This window comes from Sarcophilus harrisii, chromosome 2, assembly GCF_902635505.1.
Source record: "Sarcophilus harrisii chromosome 2, mSarHar1.11, whole genome shotgun sequence".
Lineage (NCBI taxonomy): Eukaryota > Metazoa > Chordata > Mammalia > Dasyuromorphia > Dasyuridae > Sarcophilus > Sarcophilus harrisii.
Window position 1 is genome coordinate 493,102,189 of NC_045427.1, and position 24,999 is coordinate 493,127,187.

The 24,999-nt window shown below is 36.2% G+C and overlaps 4 gene segments (V, D, J or C); all 4 read left to right on the plus strand.

The window, feature by feature from the left end:
* Positions 1–2,352: 2,352 nt before the first annotated feature.
* On the plus strand, positions 2,353–2,706 carry LOC100935562. The segment is given in 1 exon segment: positions 2,353–2,706. A coding segment is annotated over 1 exon segment (354 nt).
* A 9,678-nt stretch (positions 2,707–12,384) lies between these two features.
* Positions 12,385–12,922, plus strand: LOC100935564. The segment is given in 2 exon segments: positions 12,385–12,448; positions 12,630–12,922. Coding segments are annotated over 2 exon segments (357 nt in total).
* A 4,235-nt stretch (positions 12,923–17,157) lies between these two features.
* Positions 17,158–17,867, plus strand: LOC116421809. The segment is given in 2 exon segments: positions 17,158–17,321; positions 17,559–17,867. Coding segments are annotated over 2 exon segments (345 nt in total).
* A 5,562-nt stretch (positions 17,868–23,429) lies between these two features.
* LOC116421021 lies at positions 23,430–23,783 on the plus strand. The segment is given in 1 exon segment: positions 23,430–23,783. A coding segment is annotated over 1 exon segment (354 nt).
* Positions 23,784–24,999: the final 1,216 nt, after the last annotated feature.

Here is a 24,999-nt window from a genome sequence, read left to right on the forward strand (position 1 = left end):
AGGCTGAGTGATTTAGGGCCTTACATAGCTCTCCTCAACAATGAGATGATCGATGCCAGTTCCAATGCTCTTGTGATGAAGAGAGCCATCTCCACCCAGAGAGAGGACTGTGGGAACTGAATGTGGTTCACAACATAGAATTTTCACTCTTTTTGTTGTTGCTTGCTTGCATTTTGTTTTCTTTTTTCTTTTTTTTTCCTTTCTCATCTGATTTTTCTTGTGCAGTAGATATTTGTGGAAATATGTATAGAGAAATTGCACATGTTTAACATTCATTGGGTCACTTGCTGTCTAGGAAAAGAGGTAGAAGAAAGGGAGGGAAAAAATTAGAACACAAAGTTTTGCAAAAGTGAATGTTGAATATATTACTACTATATTTAACATATATTGGATTACTTTCCATCTAGGGGAAGAGGTGAGGGAAGAGAGGGAAAACTGGAACAAAAGGTTTTGCAAAGAATTATCCATGCATATGTTTTGAAAAATAAAAAGCTTTAATAAAGAAAAAAATGTTGAAAATTATTCAAGTATATATTTTGAAAATAAAAAGCCTTAATTAAATAACTGGTCCTTAATAAAGAAATCTAGACCCAAACCCCAGGATATCTAGCAAAGAATTCACAATTTAACAAGTCTCACAAACACAAAGATTTGGTCTTGGCTTTACTGCTAATTTTTATTTAACCTACACATGCAAGTTTCCACAATCAGGTAAGAATGTCCTTAAAACTCGTTCAAGTTTAAAGGAGCAGATATCAAGCACATTCCTACAGGTAACCTACAACACCTTGCTTAACCATTAAAAGTTATAATCCTTTGGACAAAACACATGCATTTCAGGATATGATACCTTATGTGGATCAATGGAGAGGAGGCAAGCAGGGTGAGGTCGGGCAGAACTTTTTGGTCCAAATGGCCATTCTAGTACTGCTACTCGCAAATTGCTGTTCATCCTTTGTTCTCAAAGAGAACCATGACATCAGGAAGGTTATGGCTAGTTTCTCAGATTCCAAATTCTTGAAAGTTCCAATGAGCACAGCTGAGAACCAACAACAAACTGAATTTCTTTCCAGAAATGATTTTAATTAATTAATTAGTAATGTAATAGACTTTGTGGTGATGAAAGTTTTCATAGTACTTCTCCCACTCAAGAGGAGGAGAATCCTTTCACGAGATCATGAGGATACGCATTTGGAACCAAAACTTAACATGTTCCTAGAATCTCTTTCTTAAAACACCAACTAACAATTAATCCTTAAGTGCTTCCTATGAGCTCAGCATACTGCAAAGCATTTTCTAATTTTCATCTCCTTGTGATCCTCACAACAAACTGGGAATGTGTATTATTATCCTCATTCTACAAATGAGGAAATTATGGAAAAGAGAGATTATGTGACTTGTTAAGGGTCAGACAGTTAATGTCTGAGATAGGACTTGAACCCAAATCTTCATGACTTTAGAACCTGAACTCTAATCTACTTAGTTGGCCAACACAACTTTTCATAACTGCTATTGATCTTTCATAAGCTATATGAAATATAGCTTATGAACTATATTCTATATTTATTTATATAATATATATTTCATATATTTTCATAAGCTATTGATTGATTTTATGTCACTTTACCTTCCTTCAAGGATTCATGGACTAGATAAACTAGACTACTCTATGTTCTCCCTTTCATTTTGATCTTAAAAGTTTCCTATGTATCTCATATTCATCACACTCCCAATAGACACAGGGTTTGTTGTATATTTCTCTCCAGAATAGTGGCTTGCATGTAACAGGCATTTATTAAAGACCTGTTTATTGGGAGAAAGAATAGAAATATGATGATCTCTCTGCCCAAAATGTTCATGAATTCTGAATAAGGATTATTTTGTCATTGCCTCAGAAATATAATATCCATGGCCTGAGGAGGGCAATATTGTCTTGTCTGGCTTACCTTCAGCTGACTGCTCAGGCTGAGCATCTATGAATGTGACTGCTAAAAGTCTTTGAAGTATCAGAACAGGCTGATTGGGGAAACATTCAGGCTGATAATCCCTACCCTATTTCACAGAGTGAAAAACACTAGTTACACTAAGAAGTGACAAAATCTCTTTTCACTGAAGGATTCATTTCCCAGAACCCAGAACTAGTTGTTCACTGATCCTGGTATTGGAAGATGGAGACATGCTATGGATATGGAGCATCTCTGCTGATTCTGTGTCTTCACCTGGCCTGTGAGTTAAGGGGTTTCTATACATGGGGACAGGACAACCCAGAAGCCATTCCCCCAAGGAGTCAGCAGCAGTCAGGGACCAAGCAAATGGGGCTTGCTGGCTGTGTTGTGGAAATGATAGACAAAAATGAGGAGATATGCTGACCTGATGGCCAGGGACCTATGTCTCACATTGTCTTTCTGCCCAGGGGTGAGCTGCCTGCAGAAGGTGGAGCAGAGTCCTCAGTCCCTGAAGATCCAGGAGGGAGAGAGCACCACAATCAACTGCAGCTACACAGAAACTACTAGCCAAGGGCTGCAGTGGTTCAGTCAGGACCCTGGACAAGGCCTCACCTCCCTATTTTACCTAACTTCAGGGGAGAAGCAGAATGGAAGGTTGAGATCCAGGTACAGCATGAAGGAGCACCACAGCTCCCTCCACATCACCAACGCCCAGCCTGGAGACTCAGCCACCTACCTCTGTGCTGTTGAAGCACAGTGATCCCCAGACACCTGCAGGCTGTGCACAAACCTAGAAGCTGCGACACAGACCCTTCCAGAGAGCACATTATGGTCCCCTATAAGCATATCCTTATCACATGTCATAACATAGCACATTATTACTCCCTTGTAAGCATAAGCTTTTTCTCCTGGTTCTCCCTCAAATTCTTTCATGGATTCTGGGATCAGTCACTTGCCTCCTGACCAAATCCCATCGCCTCCAGGTGCCCCACAATGTTCCCCATATTCCTGCTTCCACTACATTCTACCCAGGTTAGTATCATTCTCACTCCAACCATTGAGGACAATGGATTGTGGACAGTAAAACAAACACAGCCTCTCAATCAGGAAGCACAAAATAGCATCTATGACAAGTAGCATGGGTGCTGGTATACATGTCCTAGTGCTACTGAAACCATGCCCCCCCCCCATCTAACTAATTCCCATGCATAAGGGCAATCACCTAAGAAACAGTTTGTCAATTAATTGATTAATTATTTAGTTATTAACCAGCCAGTGGTTGAGTTATATACTTTGGCCACTGGAGGGTGCTCTGCTTACATATAAATGAATAGGGGGGGAGGAGGAGGGTTCCCATACTGACTAGAGATCTCCAAGTCTAGTACTGTATAAATTTAGAGTTATGATCTGAACTTTGGCAAAAATTGAATTATACAAAAAATTCTCAACCCTGTTATAAAAGCCATATTCTTAATTTAGAGAAGAGATTTCTCTGATTCACAAACTACTTGTTTCATTAAGAGGATTCAATTAAAGTAACTATAAAATGCTACCACAGCAAAAGAACAAAATTGTGATCTAAATAGAAAAGGCTTTTTGATAGTAAGTTGAAATGAAATTGTTTCACCTAATGAAGTCCTTCTCCAACATTTGGGAGATAGAGCTACAGGAGGGAGAATAAAAGGAAGGAAAAGGAAGGACCATAGGATTATAAGTCTGCTTAGACTTTTTTAGATCCTATTAAGATGAGTTGAGCAAACTGTCCTGTTCTCTCTAAGCCTCTGGCCACTGCCACAGTTCTCCTAAAGTAAATTATTCTCCCAATGGAAATAGGAAGAATAGCCCTTTCTTGTAGTTGAGTCTACAACTCGTAGACAATTAAATTCAACCAGAGTCCAGTGTGGCCTGGGATAGAAACTTTATTCCTGGATTCTCCAGGCTTCCCTTTCAGTTTTAAAGCCACAATGATTTCTTCAAAATAGAAAAGAAACATCTCAGAGTCATGGATTTATTGCCTCTAAGTGCCCCTCATAGGTCTATAGCCCAGAACATGCTGTGGATTGTTGTTTAATCATTTTAGTCATGTCTGAGTCTTCATGGCCCTGTTTTGGTGTTTTTCTGGGTAATTTGCTATTTCCTCTTACAGTTTATTTTTTAAGAGATGAAGAACATGACATGAGATGTCAATACAAATAAAGAATTAGAAGTCTTCTCAATTTTACCTCTGTAATATCTCTCACATATGCCCCCATTACTCCTCTGATACTGTCACTATTCTGGGGAAGGACCTGGACTATTTCAATAGCCTGTTGGAGGGTCAGTCTACCACAAACTTCTACCTACTCCATGTATCTCTTCTACTGAGCTATCAGAGTGATCTTTCTAAAACCCGTGACCAACCTAATGATATCCCTTATTACATCAATTCTTGTGGCTCCCTCTCACCACAAGGATTGAATTTTTTGTCTGGCTTTCAAAGAACTTCATAAGGTGACTCCCTCCCTCCAAAGTTTTTCAGTCTTCATACACCTAAACTCTTCACTGACAATTATCACCTGAGTATTCCAGTTATACCTTGCTGTATCTTTTACAAAGGTTTTTATCTCCTGAATACGAACATTTTTACTGACATTTTTACTTCTTGAATATACTCCTTACCTTTGCTGCCCGGCTTATTTATTGTTCTTTAGGTCCCAGGTAAAATTTGACTTTCTATGAGAAGCCTTTTTTGTTTTTCCTTAATTCTATTGATTTCTGTCTGCTGATTATTTCAAATTGAATATATGTGTATAGACACATATGCATATGTTATATATATATATATATATATATATATATATATATATATTTCTTTGCTTGTGATCTCCCCATTACACTATGACTCCCTTCATATGCTAGGACTTTCATTTAGCTTTCTTTGCATTTCAATCTTTTAATACAGTGTCCAGAACATAATAGGTACCTAATAAATTTTTAATGACTAATAGAAAGAGTCTTGGACTTGGAGTCCCAAGATATTGTATAAAATCCCATTTCTGAGATGTCACTATGGACTTTAAGTGTTTGTCACAACCAATCCAGGATTCAGTTTCCTTATCTGAAAAATAAGTAAAAGAGATAGTTTATGAAGTCATTTCCAAATCTAAATCTATGATCTTATCATCCTAAGAAGTCTTCAAAGATTTCAAAATATTTTATATATTAAGGATAGTACTGAAAGCTTTGTACTGTAATACAAAAGGTTCCCAGTGGGGATCTAGAAAAAATGAACTTTTTTCATTGTCCTAAAATGTTATAGTTGATCATAAGGGGAGAAAGACTATCATGGGCGAAAATGCCTATAATTGAGGATCTATCTGACTGTGAATGGATTCTTGTGTGATGTATAACTGATGACATTTTGATTGGCCAGTCAGATTGAAGCATCACTGGTGCTTCCTGGTTAAATGAGAAAAGAACAAACATTTACATTTAAGAAAGATGCCTTGATTATAAACTACTAGTGTGCATTCTAAATATCAGACCTGAGTTCTTATTGATCAAGGCAAGGGAAAGAATGGAGATGCCCTTAAGAACTTCATTAGTGATCATATGGCTTCTGCTAAAATGTGAGTTCAGAGCTGGGGGCATAGGAAAATTGAGACTCATTATTCCCCCCAAAATATTATATAGGATCTTAAAGGGGGACATTTCCAAAAATTCTAAATGGGAAAGGAAAGACTTTAATTAAAATCTTGTGGGCTTTCCATGAATTAATAGGGGGAGCAGAGGGTGGGGAAAGCCATGTAAAAAGGATGACTACTTTCCAGCATCTGAAACTGTCTTTTTGCACAGGGGTAAGCTGCCAGCAGAGGATAGAACAGCATCCTCCATTTTTGAATGTCCAAGAGGGAGAGAATATCACTATCAACTGCACTTATTCAGAACAAAATTTTCAAAGCCTACATTGGTACAAGCAGAATCCTGGGAAAGGCCTTACCTTACTAATTTACCTGGCTTCAGGGACAAAACAGGAAGGAAGATTCAAATTCATGATCAGCACAAAGGATCGATACAGCTCTCTGCACATCACTTTCTCCCAGCCTAGAGACTCAGCCACCTATCTGTGTGCTGTGAATGCACAGTGATCCCCAGGCACTTGCAGCCTGTGTACAAACCCTGTAGCTGGAGCCCAGTCGTACTCCCTAGAAGAGTGCAATAGGGGGAGTTGTTGAGGTTTTTTTCTCCTAAGCTTGTCTTCTTTCTAGATCCCCACTGGGAACCTTTTAATTATATCTCTACATATATCCAAGATCAGGGGTTTATCCCTTGTGTTCTGATCATCTTCAGGTTACTACAAAACAGTAAAAAAAAAAAAAAAAAAAAAAAAAGCCAAGGAAATCTGAGGATGTAGGTGGATCTTAATTTTTTTTTTTCCTTATTGAATGGCTATTTTATCATCTTGACTATATAATATCTATTTGTACCTACCTCTATGCAAAGGAACATCCCCTATGATAAAGCACCCAAGAGGGGAAACAAACACTATACACAACAGTAATCTAGGATATGTAATATTCCATATACATTGCATTCCAACTCTATCCAAGTGATAAAGGGCTTTGAATGTTCTTTAGAATTTTCTGAATTCCTTATCATCATTGACATTGAAATATTAAGTGAATTAATATATCATCATATGCTCTCCCCCAAATATCATAAGTTTCAACTCAGCCTTCTAGAGGAGTATTAGCATTGAAGACAGAATCATAACAGCAGGAATCTTTTTTTTAAATGGGCAGTTCTAGACTCCCTTTTTTCCCTCAGATGGGTCCCTAGGTCTTGACAGACTTTGCCATTCTCACATCTCCCTCTTATTAACATTTCTCTCTTGAATTCTTCTGTTTCAATTATTTTATATCAGATTTCCAGTTGCCCACCTAATTTTTATCTCTCTGAAATGATTAATCCTTCCTTAATTCTAATAAGAATAATAGGAAAAAGGGGCAGTTGACCCAAACATCAACATCATAGCTAGAATTTCCCTAATGTTTTAATTTTTCAAAGTGTTTTTCACATATTATCTCATATGATCCTCACAATGGCTCTTAAGGAGCTATTTTTACCCCTATTTTACATATAGGGAAGCTGAAGCTGAGAGATATTAAGTAATCTACATAGTATGTGTTTCAGAAAGCATTTGAATTCAGATCTTTCTAATTCCAAGGCTATTCTCAGAGTCATTAAGAATGGTAAATATCACCTATATCAACATCAGCAGTTCTCTTACTCTTTCAGAATTTCCCAAAAAATTGAAAATTATGGACATATGCCAATCTTCATTACTGCAGGACTTTCTCAATGTTCTTCACACTATTGAAACTAAAGGACTGAATAACAATTAAACCAAAACAGCAACAACAACAAAAACTATCTAATAGAAAACATGAAGTCATTTAAATAACAACAGTTAAAAGTATCAGAATTTTAAATTTTTTTTATTTTTTAATTGAATAGCTTCTTCTTTCTACTTCTTTCACTGTTTTTTAAAAGAAAAAACAGAATACTGAATATAAATCAACAGCTGATATATTCACTTTTTTCTTTTTCTTCTGTTTTTTTCTCTCACACTTTTCCCTTTTGTTCTGATTTTTCTCTCCCAACATGATTGTGAAATGTGTATTTTAAAAATTAATGTATGTGTATAATCAGAAAAAAATCAAACAATAAAAAAAGAAAAAAAGCAGATTAGAAAGAGAAATACAGAAAAGGAAAATAAAAAACAGAACAAAACATTGTCTTGTGCCCAGAGAACATCGCTGGGGATTCAAAATCTATAACAATAAATTTCCATTTCAAGAAAGCATGTATAATAATGGAGGAAATAATATTCATGAGTATCCATTTTTTCTTTGCTTTCTTGTAGGTTATTCTTTTGTTCTCTGGTGTGCACTTTTAACTTTATTCTCTTTACTGTATTATCTATTAATAAAGTAAAAAAATACTTTATTATTTCCACTTTCATCCTCCCATGTCTCCCAAGTCAACTACAGTTAAACACAGATATATTTATATATACATATATATTTACACACAAACATATATATATATATATATAACCCTCTATACAAAGATGAACATGAATGTATACATTTGCATTTACTCATATGTAGACATGGATCTAAAACAATATTAATATGAATGACATATAATGATTTTTCTTGACTGAATCTTTAAGTTTGATTTTGTCTAAGATCAATGACAAAATCAAACTTATTCTAAGACAAATAATTAATAATCTCCTTTTTTTCTAATAATTTCTACTCCTGATCCTTGTTGTAGTGCTTATGTATATCTCTTATTTCCTATTCCTGCTAACTCTTCTACTTTTAATTCTGCTCTTTACCTTGCCTTGTTATTACTTAACCTTCCCACATTCATCAATCCCTTACTTATCTTCTCCCCCGACTCTTTCCTTCCTTCTTTACGTCATCCCTCTTAATTCCTCTTAATCTTAATCATTCTACTCCAAATAATGTAAATATTTTTCTGTATCCCACCTTATCCTATGATACTCTTTCCCCTCTCTTTATCCCTTTCCCATTGATCTACATATTTTCTTTCCCTACCATTACTCTATACACCTTTCTATACTCAACCTTACCCCTTTTCCCTTGCCCATTAATCTATACACCTTGTCCCACTACCATAAATCTACATACCCTTCAATATCCTAACTCATCCTATTCCCTCCCTCCTTATTTCTTTATAGAGTCTCTATAAATGTATAGATTTCTATAGATGTACCCTTTCTTTTGAGCTCCCCAATTACTGATGTCAATCTTAAATATATGGTATACATTTCCATGCACAACATATAAATGATTTGTCTATGTTGAGTTCTTTGAAAATAATCTTTGATACTGGCTCTTGTATGTTAAATTTTCTATTAAGTTTGGATTTGATTGAGGCAAACAGCTGAAAATCTGCAAGTTCATTAAATGTCCATTTTTTTTGTTCAATATTATGAATAATTGTGCTGGATTGGATATTTTTGGCCTCAAGCCTAATTCTTTTGATTTCTGGTATATATTATTCTAGAATCTGCATTCTTTTATTTGACTGCTTTAAGTCCTGTACAATTCTAATTCTAGCTCCAACATATTTGAATTGCCTTTTTTCTTTTGTTTTGTTTTTTGCAAAATTTTCTCTTTGATCTTAAATTTGTTCTTGAAATTTGGCAATTATATTCCTATGTGCTTTCTACAAAGCATTTCTTTGAGGTGGTGATTAGTGGATTTTTTTTCTATTTCTATTTTTTCCAAGTATTCTATGACTCCAGGACAATTTTCTTTGATTTTTTTTTTGTTGTTGCATTATTGTATCAAGGTGTTTTTTGGGTTTCTTTGGTCACAGCTTTCAGGTAATCCAATTATTCTCATATTTTTTTCTCCTTGATTTGTTCTCCAGATTTGTTTTTTTTTTAATATTTCACATTCTGTTCTAATTTTTTCATTCTTTATATTCTGTTTTGTTATTTTTTGGTCTCTTATAGCTTCACAAGTTTCCCCTTGTCCAATTCTAATTTTTAAAGAGTTAGTTTCTTCTTTAAGATCCTGTATGTCATTTTCTAATTGGTTAACTTTTTTTTCATAATATTCTTATTTTTCTTGGATGATATTTTTAGTTGTTCCTCAATCTCTCTTACTTGATTTTTAAAGTCTTTTTTGCATTCTTCTATAAATTCTTTGTGGGCAAGTAGCCATTTAATGTTATTCTTTGAGGTAAAAGAGGCTTTTTTTACTTTACTATCTCTCAAAAGATGACTTTTTTTAAACCTATTCCCATAATAAATTTCTTTGGTTGGGTTCTTTATTACTTGTCTATTCATTTTTTTTATTTGAGAAGTATTAGTGTAAGCCCCTTTAATCCTGTGGTGGGGAGGTGGTGCCTCAATTTTCACTTCAACTCTCCTGTCTACTTGGAACCTCAAACTAAAAGCTCCATCCTCCTGCAAGTGCCCACAGCCAATGGAAAATCTGCCCCACTGGATGTAGTAGTTCCTTCTTGCTTAAGGCTGCATCTCTGCAGCACAGCTTGGTTTGGTGTTCCTAATCAGAGGAGGTTCCCTCAGTCTTTTAGGATTCAGATCCCTGACTTTCCACTCTGTAGAGGAAGTGAAAGTTTCTGTGATTGGGGCTGAACTCCAGCTAAACCCAGCTTGTCCCAGGGTTCTCCACTTGCTGCTTCTGTGGAGTCAGCCTGGAAGTATTTATGCTTCATATTAATTAATCCCTGTCTTGAGGTCTTTGTTCAGTCTTCTCAGACTTCTTGGATGGGAGAACCCCGTTCTGCCCCAAGTATTGATGTTTCACCAGTCTATAATTGCTCTGCAATTTTGCAATTTTGTCCTGTTTGTAGGGGAAATCTAGAGATCCTGAAATTTTGTGACCTACTCTGCCATCTTCCCAGAATCCTTTTCAGAATTATTTTTGCTTCTAAGAATAGAAACTCTTACAGTTCAGTGAAAACATGATTAGAACTAGACTTTGAACTTTCTTAGTTTCCATTATTCTTACAAATGCAATTTGCTGTTGCCCCCAAAGTCATTTCCAGTTATTTCCCAACTAGTCTGGGATAAAACTAGACCAAAGTCTCCATGCCCAAGAGACATTTCAATTGGCAAAGCTATTGGTTTTCTTAGTCTCCTTCCAGAATCAGCACCTGGATTTTATCTCTAATTATGGAATACACAACTTCCTCATGGCCTTTGATACTGGTAATCACCTTGACTTGCATGTTCCCAGAACTCCAAATTCTTGAAAGTTCCAATCAGCATATCTGAGAATCAACAACAAACTGAATTTCTTTCTAGAAATTATTTCAATTACTTTCATAAATTTGATAGACATTATGATGATGAAGATTTCCACAGCACTTCTCCCACTCAGAAGAAGGAAGATTTTTTTTCACCAGACCATGAAAATATGCACTTGGAACACCTAATTTGCATGTACAATAACTTTTTTAAGACAACAACATCAACAAGAACAACTTACATTTATAGAATTTTTTCAGTTTTTATCTTATTTGATCCTCACAACTTAGGAAGTAAGTGTTATTGCTATTACCATTTTACAAAAGAGGAAACTGAGGAAAAGAGAGATTACGTGACTTGCCAAGAAATTGAATTCAAATCTTCACAAATCTAGGCCCTATATTCTAACCACTACATCATCTAGCTGCCCAATACAGCCTCTTTACGATTGATTACTGATAGGACTTATTTCACATTTAAATCAAATTGAATTCTTCATGCTAGACCTGAATCATCCTGAGGACAGGGAAGTACCATCTAATTCTACCATATAAATCTGCCACCATTTGCAAGATAAATATTCAATGATAGGAACAGTCACTTCTGACTCTTTCTTGTCCTTTTTCCAATACATTCAATTACATTTAAGTCTTATTTCATTCAGTCAGATCTTTATCTCTTTTAATATACGTCCAAATACTTGTCCTGCTCCAATGTATCCTTGTAGCAATATGCTTTTAATGTTTCTATCTGTGGGGTCTTCATAATGTTCTACTATGATGATGTCACAACTATTCTCAAAAACCTTCAGGTAGCTTCCCATTGTTTTCTGAGTAAAGCTTAAATTCCTGATCCTGGTATTCAAGATCCTCCATAAATTGGCCATTAGCTATTGGTCTAATCTTATGTCACTATTTCTCCCTTTCAAGGATTCATGGGCTAGATAAACTAGACTACTCTATACTCTCCTCCCATTTTCATCCTATAAGTTCCCATTTCAATTGTTCTGTTCATCTCATCCCCAAGCATTCAATTGTCCTCTTCAATTTCCATACATGTCTGGTGGAATTTAATAATCCAATTCTTCCATGACATTTGCCATGACTCTCTAAACCCAGTTGGTATCTCATCTATTCTCTAATTTCTTTTTAATATTTTTTATGTCTTTTCTTTGTCTCTATCACATTCTACCCTCTACCCTATTCATTCCCATGCATCTCAATTCATCACACTTCCAATAGAGACATAGCTCGTCCAGAACATTTCTATCCAGAACAGTGGCATTTTTAAAGATTTGTTTGTTGGAAGAAAGAACAGAAATATGCTGATCTCACTGCCCAAAATGTTCATAAATTCTGAATAAGGATTATTTTCTCATTGCCCCAGAAATGTAACATCTATGGCCTGAGGAGGGCAACATCGCATTTGTCTGGGTTACCTTTAGCTGAGTGTTTAGGCTGAGCATCTATGAGTATGACTGCTTACATTGTGTGAAGTAACAAAGCAGGCTGATTGGAGAAACATTCAGGCTGACAATGCCTACCCTATTTCATAAAGTGAAAAAAAACTAGTTACATTAAGAATTGTCACTAAAGGATCTATTTCCCAGAACCCAGGACTAGCTGTTCACTGACCCTGGTGATGGAGGTGGAGACACGCTATGGATATGGAGCCTCACTGCTAATCCTATGTCTTCACCTGGCCTGTGAGTTAAGGGGTTTCTGTACAGGGGGACAGGACAAGCCAGAAGCTATTACTCAAAGGGCTCAAAGATTGTCAGGGACCGAGCAAATGGGGCTTGCTTGCTGTGTTGTGGAAATGATAGACATGAAACGAGGAGAGATGCTGGTCTGATGGCCTATGTCTCACATTGTCTTTCTGCCCAGGGGTGAGCTGCCTGCAGAAGGTGGAGCAGAATCCTCAGTCCCTGAAGATCCAGGAAGGAGAAAGCATCACAATCAACTGCAGCTACACAGAAACCACTAACCAACAACTGCAGTGGTTCAGGCAGGACCCTGGACAAGGTCTCATCTCCCTATTTTACCTAACTTCAGGGGAGAAAGAGAATGGAAGGTTGAGATCCAGGTACAGCATGAAGGAGCGCCACAGCTCCCTGCACATCATCAACGCCCAGCCTGGAGACTCAGCCATCTACCTCTGCGCTGTTAGAGCACAGTGATCCCCAGACACCTGCAGGCTGTGCACAAACCTAGGAGCTGCAACACAGACCCTTCCAGAGAGCACATTATAGCACCCTAAAAATGTACCTACAGCTTATTCTGGTTCTCATTTAAACTCCATTATTTGATAGTGGCATCAGTCATTTAACTAATACCACTTGCCCTGGCCTGTGTCCCATTGATACTTCAGTATAATAGAACAGAACCAGATCAAATTGGGTGTTAGCCAGTGAATTAGTAGAGGTCACACCTCTTAATTATTCAGTGTAGCCTCACAGAATATGTTTGGTTTAACACAAGGAGAGTGGTGTAAATGATATTGGCCAATTAAGGATAATTTAATGGAGTTTTGGTTTGGGGGGGATACAGCCTTATACCCCACCATCTTTCCAAAGTAAAATTTCTCTCTTGATTCCATGGCTGCAGCTGGTTCCCAGGTTCTTTATCAGTCTATATGTTTTCTAAATTACTAACAATAGGAAACACCTTTCATATCTAATCTCTGAGTTCCTATTCCATACTTAAAACCCTTCTGCCATCATGATCCTTTAATCATAAGATTTAACAACTAATTGACTTTGTTAATGATCTTTTAATTTATTCAAACAATTAAATAAATAAAATGGCACAGCAATACTAAGATAATAATGTAAAAGTCTTTTAAAGAACAAGTTGAAGGATCAGTTACAACCTAAATGTACTCCCCTTTCCCTCACATTTCTTTCCATACTGTCGAAAGGAATAGATTTGACAAGTTGTAGGTGTCACTGGAATTTCCTCATTAAGTGCTTTGAGGGAATGGAGGGAGGAGGAAGTCTTAGAGTTGCCTCCACTTACTCTCAACTGTGGCCGTTTTGAGGATTTGCCTCTTCTGGACAGACTCAAACCCTCTCCATTCTGGTCTTTATTCACTCCACCAATTCCCATCTCCCCCAACCCCCAATTCTTCTGGTATACACTCCATTGATTGCCACTACATTCTACCCCACTCAAAGCTATCTCTACTCCAGTCATTGCGAAGGAAAATCCAAAATAAGTTTGGGCAGTAAAACAAACAGAACAATTCTATCAGAAAGCACAAAATACCATCGATAATAAGTAGGATTGGTGCTGGCATATATGTCCTAGTGCTACTGAAGCTATGCCCACCCACATCATTCACCAAAGAAATAACTTGTCAATTAATTGATTAATTATTTAATTATTAACCAGTCAGTGGTTGAGGAATATACTTTGCCACTGGAGGGTGCTCTGACTACATATAAATAAACTATCAGGGGAGGATTGTACTTATATGGATTAGATTTTCTAGACTTAGTCCTCTAGAAATTTATAGTAATAATCTGAACTTTGTGCTGAAATTAAATTATATGAAAGACTCTCATTCTTGTTATAAAAGCTATATTCTTGATTTGAAGGATTCTCTCTTTCTGATTCACAGACTCTCAGTTTCATTAATAGGATTCAAATCACTCCCTACTCCAAATCCCTCCCCTAATCAGGAATTGAAAGCATGTTCCTAAAACAAAGGTCTGACCATGTCATTCCCTTATTAAATCAAGTCTTTGGCTCCCTATCACCATCAGGATTGAATCTGCTCTCTAGTTTTCAAAGATCTTTTTAATGTGCCTTCCCTCAATTATGGGAATTGTGCTTTCACAATTTTATTACAAAGAAGACCTGACATTTGATATACAAGATCAAAGAGAAATATAAGATAAATATCAAAGACTAATTACAAGGGAATCAATAAGCATAAAAGGTTTACGTTTTCTACATGGAAATGTAAACCTCATTCTAAGATTGTCATTAGTAATTGGGTAGTTCAAAAGAAAAATTGGGGTAGAACCATGTATGATGTGATTCTAAAAAAAAAATAAAATGCTAGGAAACACAGAGGAAATAGATGAGGAAGGAAGACTGGTAATTCTGCTACCATACTCTCATCAGAAATGGTTACAGAGAGAACAATACATATATATTTAGAAGGGTATAAAAGTCTTCTAAATTTAGAAAGAAAGAAAAGGGCAAAGGAATAGGGAGAGGAGAGATGACAGGGGAGGAATTTTTAGATGAAATCCTAATCAGTTCAGATCAGGATGAAAGTAAGAACAACATATACATTTAGAAGGGAATAAAAGTCTTTTCAATTTATAAAGAAAAAAAAAAGGGTGAGAGAATAGAATGGGAGAGTAGAAGGAGATATATATATATATATATATATATATATATATATATATATGTATATATATATATATATATATATATATATATATGTAGGAATGGGATAAAGTGTACAGATTAACAGAATAAGCATAGATAAATTAAGGGAGGGCTTCTTGGGGGAGGGAATAGGTTATGTAATAAGAGGACAAGATAACAGTAGAAGTAAACAGAGGAATCAGGAAGTATAGGAAACAAATGCACATAAACATCAGAAACAGAATTTATCAGATAAAATAAAAGCAAAGATAGTAATCATGATTACAGAAAAGTTAAAGCTAAAATAAACTTGATCAAAAGAGGAAAAGAGGGAAACTATACCACATGCCAGTTATATTAATCAGTATTGTTTTAGACTATTTTGAAATAGCAAGATAGTATAAAGTTGTAATATTTCTGTGATGAAAGAAATGAAGAATTGGGTGGATTTAGAAAAAACGGAAAGACTTGGACTTATGAAGGAAGATAACATCAACCTTCAGAGAAACAGAGGACAAACAAGTATATTATGGTCTTACATAGATATATGTGAAAGTATATGCATATGTATGTGTAAGATTATAAATACCTATATATATGTACATATATATGTGTGTATAGGTGGTATTTATTATATAGGATCTCTTGAAATAAAAATTTATTGCTTTATATTTTGAATCCTCTTTTATGGTCTGCTGTGCACATAGCAATGGGGTTTTTTTTGTTGTTGTTTTGTTTTTTGCTGAGGCAATTGGGGTTAAGTGACTTGCCCAAGGTCAAACAGCTAAGAATTATTGTGTCTAAAGCCATATTTGAACTCAGGTCCTCCTGATTTTAGGGCTGGTGCTCTATGCACTTAGCCATTTAGCTGCCCCTAGCAATGTTTTTTTTTTCTTTTTCTATTTTGGATTTAAGTTTAAATTTTTTTTTTAATGTCGATTAACAATAGAAAGAGTTTTCGATTTGGAGTCACAGGGTATTAGATAAAATACCATTTCTGAGATGTCACTATAGATTTCCAATGTTTGTCACACAACCAATCCAGGAATCAGTTTCCCCATCCATAAAGGAAGATTATAGTAGATAATTTTTGAGTTACTTTTCAGCTCTAAAACTATGATCTTATCATCCAAAGATGTCCTCAAAGGTTCCCACACATTTTACGTCCTAAGAATAGTACTGAAGCATCCTATGGTACCCAAAATAGCCAGGAATCTTTCCTAGTAAACTCTGTCTTTGCCTTAAAATTTCTTTTTTTAATTTTTTAGTTTTTATTTTCCTCAGTTACATGTAGAAACAACATTTTTTATTTATGCATGTACATTTTTTTTTTACATATTACATATGAATCATGTTGGGAGAGAAAAATCAGAATAAAGGGAAAAACCACAAAAGAAATAAAAAAGAAGAAAAAAGAAAATAACTGAGCATAACACGTGTTGATTTGTATTCAGTCTCTATAGTTCTCTCTCTGAATGTAGGTGGCATTTTCCATCCAAAGTTTATTGGGATTGCTTTGGATCACTGAATAGCCACTGAGAAAAAGCAAATCCATCATAGTTGATCATCTCACAATCTTATTATTGCTGCGTACAATGTTTTCCTGGTTCTGCTTGTTTCACTCAGCATTAGTTTATATAAATCTTTCCATGCCTTTCTAAAATCTAAAATCTAAAATGTTCATCATTTTTATAGAACAATATTTCATTACTTTCAAATACCATAATTTATTCAGTCAATCCCCAATTGATGGGCATCTTCTCAACTTCCAATTCTTTGCCCCACAAAAAGAGTTGGTACAAATATTTTTACATATATAAATCCTTTCCCCTCTTTCATGATTTATTTGGGATACACATAATAGTCATTGCCCTAAAATTTCAATGGTTGACCATAAGGGGGAGCAGGACAACCATGGGAAAAAATGTCTTCAGTGGTGGGGATTTCTGTGTCTGCATATGGTATTTTGTATGATGTATATAACTGATGCATCTCTGATAGGCTAGGCAGCCAGGCTGAAGGATTACTCGTATGTTTCCTGATAACAATGAGAGATGTTTTGAGAAAGATAGCTTGAAAAGAGAGCAGTGGTGTGTGATTCAGGTTTTTGACCCGAGCATTCATTGATCAAGGCAAGAGAGAGAATGGAGAAGCTCCTAAGGACTTCACTAGTGATCATGGGGTTTCTACTAACATGTGAGTTGGGATTTTGAGAGGGGGAAAAGGGAGACTCACTATTCCCCAAAAATATCATATAGGAACTTAAAAGGGGGATATTCCTCAAAATACTAGGTGGGAAATGGAAGACTTCAGTTTTAAAAGCACATTGAGTTTCTATCGATGAATGGGAAGGCAGAGGCCGGGGAAAGCAAAATAAAAGGAATGATGACCTGATGACCAGTTTTCAGTGTCTAAAATTGTCCTTTTTCACAGGGGTGAGCTGCCAACAGAGAGTGGAACAGAATCCTCCATTTTTGCATGTCCAGGAGAAAGAGAATATCACTATCAACTGCACTTATTCAGACCAAAACACTCAAGGCGTACAGTGGTACCGACAGTATCCTGGGAAAGCCCTCACCTTGCTAATTTACCTGGCTTCAGGGACAAAACAGGAAGGAAGATTCAAATTCACATTCAGCAGAAAAGATCGTTTTAGCTCTTTGCACATCATTGCCTCTCAGCCTGGAGACTCAGCCACCTATCTGTGTGCTATGATAGCACAGTGATCTCCAAGCACCTGTAGCCTGTGCACAAACCCTGTGGTTGGAGGCTATTCATACTCCCTAGAAAAGTACAATAGCATGACCAACCTCAGAATATTTTTTTCCCAGTTTCTCTATCCTCTTTCTAGATCCACAATGGAAACCTTTTAATTATAGCTCTACATTACAATTCTAAGATCAAGAATTTATCCCTTGCTTTCTGACCTTCCCCAAGTGCCTATCCTTACTGAAAGCAATGGCAGAAAGTCAGATGCAGGTCTGAGGATGCAGGTGCAGACTAGGTAGAGGATATACTTTATTTTGATTGTGTGGTGATTTATCATCTTAATATCTTAATATTTCTTTATGTTCACCCCTAAGCATAGGGTCATAACAAAGAATCGAAGAAGAGAGAAAAAATACCATACAAGAGTAATGAAGTCTAACAGAATAAATAATATTCCATATACAACCTCCATTCCCACCCATCCATCTCTGTAAAAAAAATGAAAGGAAATATTAGAAATTACATTTTCTTAATCTTTTCCATAGTTATTGTGGTCTTTTTATTTAGGCTACAAATTATTAGTCTTACCATGTATATTGTTGCAATCAACCTTTTTTCCCCCTTGATTCATACTGTTTCAGATAACACTTACTATCTCACTTCTCTATCAGTCAGTCAAAAAACATTTCTTAAGAGCTTATTACCTTTCCATATTGTTTTGGAGATTAAATGGCAAAATATTTGTAAAGAGCTTAGCATAGTCCATAGTAGGTGCTTAACAAAGGTCTATCTTCTCTCTTCCACTATGTACTAGCCATTCTGCTTATTTGACTTTACAAATATTATCTCATTTAATTCTCATAAAAAGGAGATGCTGTTCTGATCCTCACTGTATGAGACAGAGAGACAGAAGTAAAATGACTTGCCCAGAATCACACAGCCGCTAAAGGTAAGGTCAGACTGGATCTCACCACTTTATTCTCTGTGCAACCTAGTTTCTTTAAGCAAGCTAGAATTACCAGATCTAGGAGTACCTGCATGTAAGGAAGGTATAAGAAAGGCTAGAAAGGTGAAAGGAACCAACTGAAAAAGGACTTTGAATGTCCTTCAGAATTCTCTGAATTCCTCATCATCACTGGCATAGAAATATTTAGTACTATTAATATACCATCATCCATTTAGACATTCTCCAGAGCTCATAATTCCTAACAACTCAACCCAAATTTATAAAGGAACATCAGAGTCATAACAGCAGGATTATCTTGTTAAGGCTATGATTTGGAGTCTCTTCCTAAAAATGGGACAATTCTTTGCTCTCCTTCTGCCTTAGGTGGATCCCTGGGGCTTGATAACTTCCTCATCTTCACCTCTCCCTCCATCGATATGTTCTCTTATATTCTTCTGTCTCAATTACTTTACATAATATATTACAGATTTTCATTTTCCACCATTCTTTTCTCTCTGTGAAATGATGAATCTTTCCTTCATTCTATGAGAATTCTTGGGGCAGCTAGGTGGTGTAGTGGATAGAGAACCAGCCCTGAAGTCAAGAGGACCTGAGTTCAAATTTGGCCTTAGACACTTAACACTTCCTAGCTGTGGGACCTGGGCAAGTCACTTAATCCCAATTGCTTCAGTAAGGACAAAGAAACAAACAAATAAAGTATTCTTATAAGAATAATAGAAAAAAGAGGGAGGATGACTCAAGTATCATCACCATAGCTAGCATTTCTGTAGTGTGTTAAGTTTTCAAAGTATTTTTCATATATTCTCTCATTGATCTTTACAATAACTCTACAAAGCAATTATTATGACCATGTTACATATGAGGAAGCTAAGGCTGAGAGAAATTAAGCAATTTACATAGTAAGCATCTCAGCACTTGATCTCAAGTCTTTCTTATTCCAAAACTATTCTCAGAATCAAGAAGAGTTGGGTGAAAGTCTTTCCTCTGACAAATACCACTTATGTAAACATCAGTAGTTCTCTTAACCTTTGAGAACCCCCAAATAATTCTCTAAGATTAAAAATTATAGATATTGGCAATCTTCATTATTATATCCATGTTCCTCACAACAATGACATTAATGACTGAATAACAAATACTAAATAAAACAGTATAAAAAATTAAGTCATTTAAATAACAAAAGCTAAAATTATCAGAATATTTTTATATTCTGATAGAATATCTGAAAATAGAAACTCTTACACTTTAGTGAAAACATGATTAAAACTGGATGAACTTTCTTAGCTCCTATTATTAGAAATCCAATTTGTTGTTCCAGAGTCATTTCCAATCATTTCCTTCCTAATTCTAAACCCATCTGGGATTGATGTCTAAGCAAAATACCAACTTCTTTGCCCAAAGGAGATTCCAGTTGACAAAGCTACTGGTTTTCTTAGTCTCCTTACAGAAGCAGCACTCAGATTTTATCTCTGATTATGGAACACCCAACTAAGAAAGACATTTTCCTCATGGCCTTTGACATTGATAATCACATCAACCTGCATGTTCTCAAGATTCCAAATTCTTGAAAGTCCCAATGAGCCCAGCTGAGAACCAACAACAAATTGAATTTCCTTCCAGAAATAATTTTAGTACTTTTATAAATTTAATAGACTTTATGAGGATGAAGGTTTCCACAGCCTTTCTTCTACTCAGGAGAAGGAGGATCCTGTCACTTGATCATGACAATATACATTTGGGGCATCTAACATGCTTATAATTTCTTTTTTGAAACAGCAACTCACATGAATCATCATCATTTCTATATATTACTGACAAAGCCCTTCAGCAAGATGTAGAGAAATTCCATTTAAAATTACAGTAGACAAAATAAAATGTGTGGGTATCTACCTGCCAAGAGAAACCAAGAACTATATGAACACAATTACAAAATACTTTTGGGGAAATACCAATTGTTCGTGGCTAAGCTGAGCTAATATAAGAAATATGATAATTCTGCCTAAATCAGTCTATTTCTTCAGAGCCATACAATAAAACTGCTCAAAATCTTATTTTATAGAACTACAAAAAATAATAACAAAATTCATCTAGAAGAGCAAAAGGTCAAGAATATCAAAGGAATTAATGAAAAAAATGCAAAGGATAGTGGCAGAGTAGTACTAAACCTAAAACTATATTACAAAGCAGCAGTAGTCAAAACCATTTGAGACTGGCTAAGACATAGAGTGGTCGATCAGTGGAATAGATTAGATACATACAACACAATAATCAAGGCCTATAGCAATCTAGTATTTGATAAAACCCCCCAAACTCCAACTTCTGGAATAAAAATTCAGTATTTGACAAAAATTGCTGAGAAAACTGAAAAATAATATGATAGAAACTCGGCATAGAACTACATCTCATACCCCGTACCAAAAAAAGGTCAAAATGAATACATGAAGGGCAGCTAGGTGGTGCAGTAGATAAAGCACCAGCCCTGAAGTCAGAAGGACCTGAGTTTAAATCTGGTCTCAGACACTTAACACTTCCTATTTGTGTGACCCTGGGCAAGTCACTTAACCCCAATTACCTCAGGAAAAAAAATGAAAACATGATTTGGGCATAAAGACTGATACCATAAATAAATTAGAAGAACAAGGGATAATTTATCTTTCAGATCTTTGAGAAGAGAGGAATTTATGACCAAAGAAGAACTAGAGAACATTATGAAAAGCAAAATGATCAACTCTGATTATGTTAAAATTTAAAAGGTTTTGCACAAACAAAACCAACAGAAACAAGATTAAAAGGGAAGTACAAGGCTGGGAAAAAAATCTTTACAGCCAGTATTTCTGATAAAGGTCTCATTCCTAAAATATATAAAGAACTGTGTCAAATTTATGAAGATAGAAGTCATTTCCCCAATTGACAAATGGTCAAAGGTTATGAACAGACAATTTTCAGATGATGAAATTAAAGTCATTTATAGTTATATGAAAAAGGCTCTAAATCAATATTGATTAGATAAATACAAATTAAACAACTCTGAGGTACCACCTCACACCTCTCAAATTGGCTAAGATGACAGGAAAAGATAACGATAAATGTTGGAGGGGATGTAGCAAAACTGGGATACTAATGCAATGTTGGTGGAGTTGTGAAATAATCCAACCATTCTAGAGAGCAATCTGGAACTATGCCCATAGTGCTATAAAACTATATATACTGTTTGACTCAGCAGGGCCATTAAAGATATAATAAAGAAGGGAAAAGGACCCACATGTGCAAAAATGTTTTAGCACCTTTTTTTGTGGTAGCAAAGAATTAGAAAACGAGTGGATGTCCATCAAGTGGGAAGTGGCTGAACAAGTTGTGGTACATGAAGACAATGGGATATTGTTGTTCTATTAAAAATGTTGAACAAGCTGATTATAAAAAAAAGAAAAAAGAAACAACAACATCAAGATGACAGGAAAAGATAAATATTGAAGGAGATGTGGAAAACTGAGACACTCATGAATTGTTGGTGGAGTTGTGAACTGATCTAGTCATCCTGGACGGCAATTTAGAACTATGCCCAAAAGACTATAAAACTGCATATATTCATTGATCCAGTGCTGTCTCTACTGTGTCTCTGTATCCCAAAGCGATCCTAAAAGAGGGGGAAAGAAAACATGTACAAAAAATGTAACAACCCTTTTTGTAATGGCAAGGAGCTGGAAACTGAGTGAACACCCATCTGTTGGGGAATGGCTGCATGTTATGGTATATGAATGTGATGGAATTTTATTGTTCTATAAGGGAACCTGAAATCATGAGCAGGCTCCCTTCAACTTCCACATATCTCCAGCTGATGATACCCCTTCGGAATCTGAAGGTCTGCTTCTTTTATGATAGTTGCCATTATTCTCTCAACCAAGTTAGTATTTTTTCTGTTCCCAAATTTCTTTTTAACAATTTTTATGTTTTCCCTTTATGTTTATTACATTCTACCTATTCATTTCTATGGATTTTATATTCACCCAATCTCAACAAATACATAGTTTGTTGTGTACTTTGTTCCAAAACAGTAATTTGCACATAGTGGGCATTTATAAAAGATTTGACTATTTGAGAAGGGGAAAAAAGCAGAAATACAATGATTTCCCTGCCCAAAGTATTCATGAATTCTGATCATTCTCTCATTGCCCCAGAAATATAATAAACATGGCCTGAGGGGGGCAATATGCCATTGTATGACATAGCTTCAGCTGAGTGCTGAAACTGAGCATCTATAAATGTGACTACTTATAATATATGGAATGATAGGCCAGGCTGATTGGCCAAGTAGTCAGGCTCATAATGCCTATGCTGTTTGACAGGGTAGGAAAAAACTAGTTATGTTAAGAAGTGACATCATCTCTTTTTACTAAAGAATCCATTTCCCAGAACCTAGAGCTAGCTATTCATGGACCCTGGTGTTGGGAGATGGAGACACACCATGGAGTCTCACTGCTGATCCTGTATCTTCACCTGGCCTGTGAGTTAAGGGGTTTCTGCACATGGGGTCAGGATAAGCCAGAAGCCATTCCCCCAAGGACTCAGAGGCAGTCAGGGACCAAGCAAATGGGGCTTGCTGGCAGTGTTGTGGAAATGATAGACAAAAAATGAGGAGAGATGCTGACCTGATGGCCAGGGACCTATGTCTCACATTGTCTTTCTGCCCAGGGGTGAGCTGCCTGCAGAAGGTGGAGCAGAGTCCTCAGTCCCTGAAGATCCAGGAGGGAGAGAGCATCACAATCAACTGCAGCTACACAGAAGTTACTACCCAAGGGCTGCAGTGGTTCAGTCAGGACTCTGGACAAGGCCTCACCTCCCTATTTTACCTAACTTCAGGGGAGAAGCAGAATGGAAGGCTGAGATCCAGGTACAGCACAAAGGAGCGCCATAACTCTCTGCACATCACCAATGCCCAGCCTGAAGACTCAGCCACCTACCTCTGTGCTGTTAGAGCACAGTGATCCCCAGACACCTGCAAGCTGTACAAAAACTTAGGGCTGAGATGCAAATTCTTTCAGAGAAAACTTTATGACAACCTAAAAGAATACACACTGGCTCATTTTCCCAGTATACAGAAGCATTCTCATTTCAGTTCCATCTTATGGTTCTGGGATCAGAAATTTAGCTACTACCTCCTGTCCTGGCCTCTGCACCTATTGGCAATACAGTGTAACAAAATGTAACTAGGGGTCAAGCAATGATTCACCTAATGGTCTGTTAGGGATCACACCTCTTAAACACTCAGACTATTCTCACAGAATATGTTAAGGGTCAGCACTTAAGACAGTTTTATAGCATGTGATTGGACTGCTGATGCGAACTTGAGACATTTCTTTGCTCTGGTATATATGTCTGTGTCCTACTTTTTATCCTCTGTGAACTTTCTCTCAATTCCATAATCTGCAGCTAGTCCCTAGGTTCTTGATCAATCTGACCGCAAATACTTTCCAAATTACTAAAAACAAGAAATGTCTCTCATGTGTATTCTCTGGGCTCTCCCTTCCTTCCTCATTCATAATCCTTAAATGACATTATTTGACAATTAATTGATTTTTCTTGATCTAAAAATTTATTTTATTGATTCATCAATTGATTTACAATTAAGTAAATGAAATGGCATGGCCAGATTTAGACAACAATATAACATCTTTCAAATAGAAAGCTGAGGGATCTGTTGCAACTTGAATGGACTCCCCTTTCTTTCACATCCTTTCCTATCTTGTAGAAACAGGAAAGGAAAAAATTTGCAAGTTGTAGGAGTAACTAGGATTTCCTCAGCAAGTTATTTTGAGGGAACAGAGGGAAGGGGAGCCACTTGCTCCACCTAGTCTCACTGTGACTATTTTTTAGGTCATGCTCATCTTGCCAGGCTCAGTTTTTCTATTAAGTTTTTATTCACTCCAATTTTTATATTCAAAGTCCTCCATCAACTTCTCCATCCTGAACAATCTTTCCATGATTCTTACATGTTACAGCCCTTCTACATATATTCTTCAATCCAGATTTTTCTGTTCCTTGAACAAGATTCTCCATCGCATTGCTCTGGGCATTTTCTCTGGCTATCCCCATTCCTGGAAATCTCTTATTCCTCATCTCCACCTCCTGATTTCCTCTTCTTCATTTAAATTCCAGATGAAGTCCTGTTTTCTGTGAAAACTTTTCCTAATTCCAGTTAAA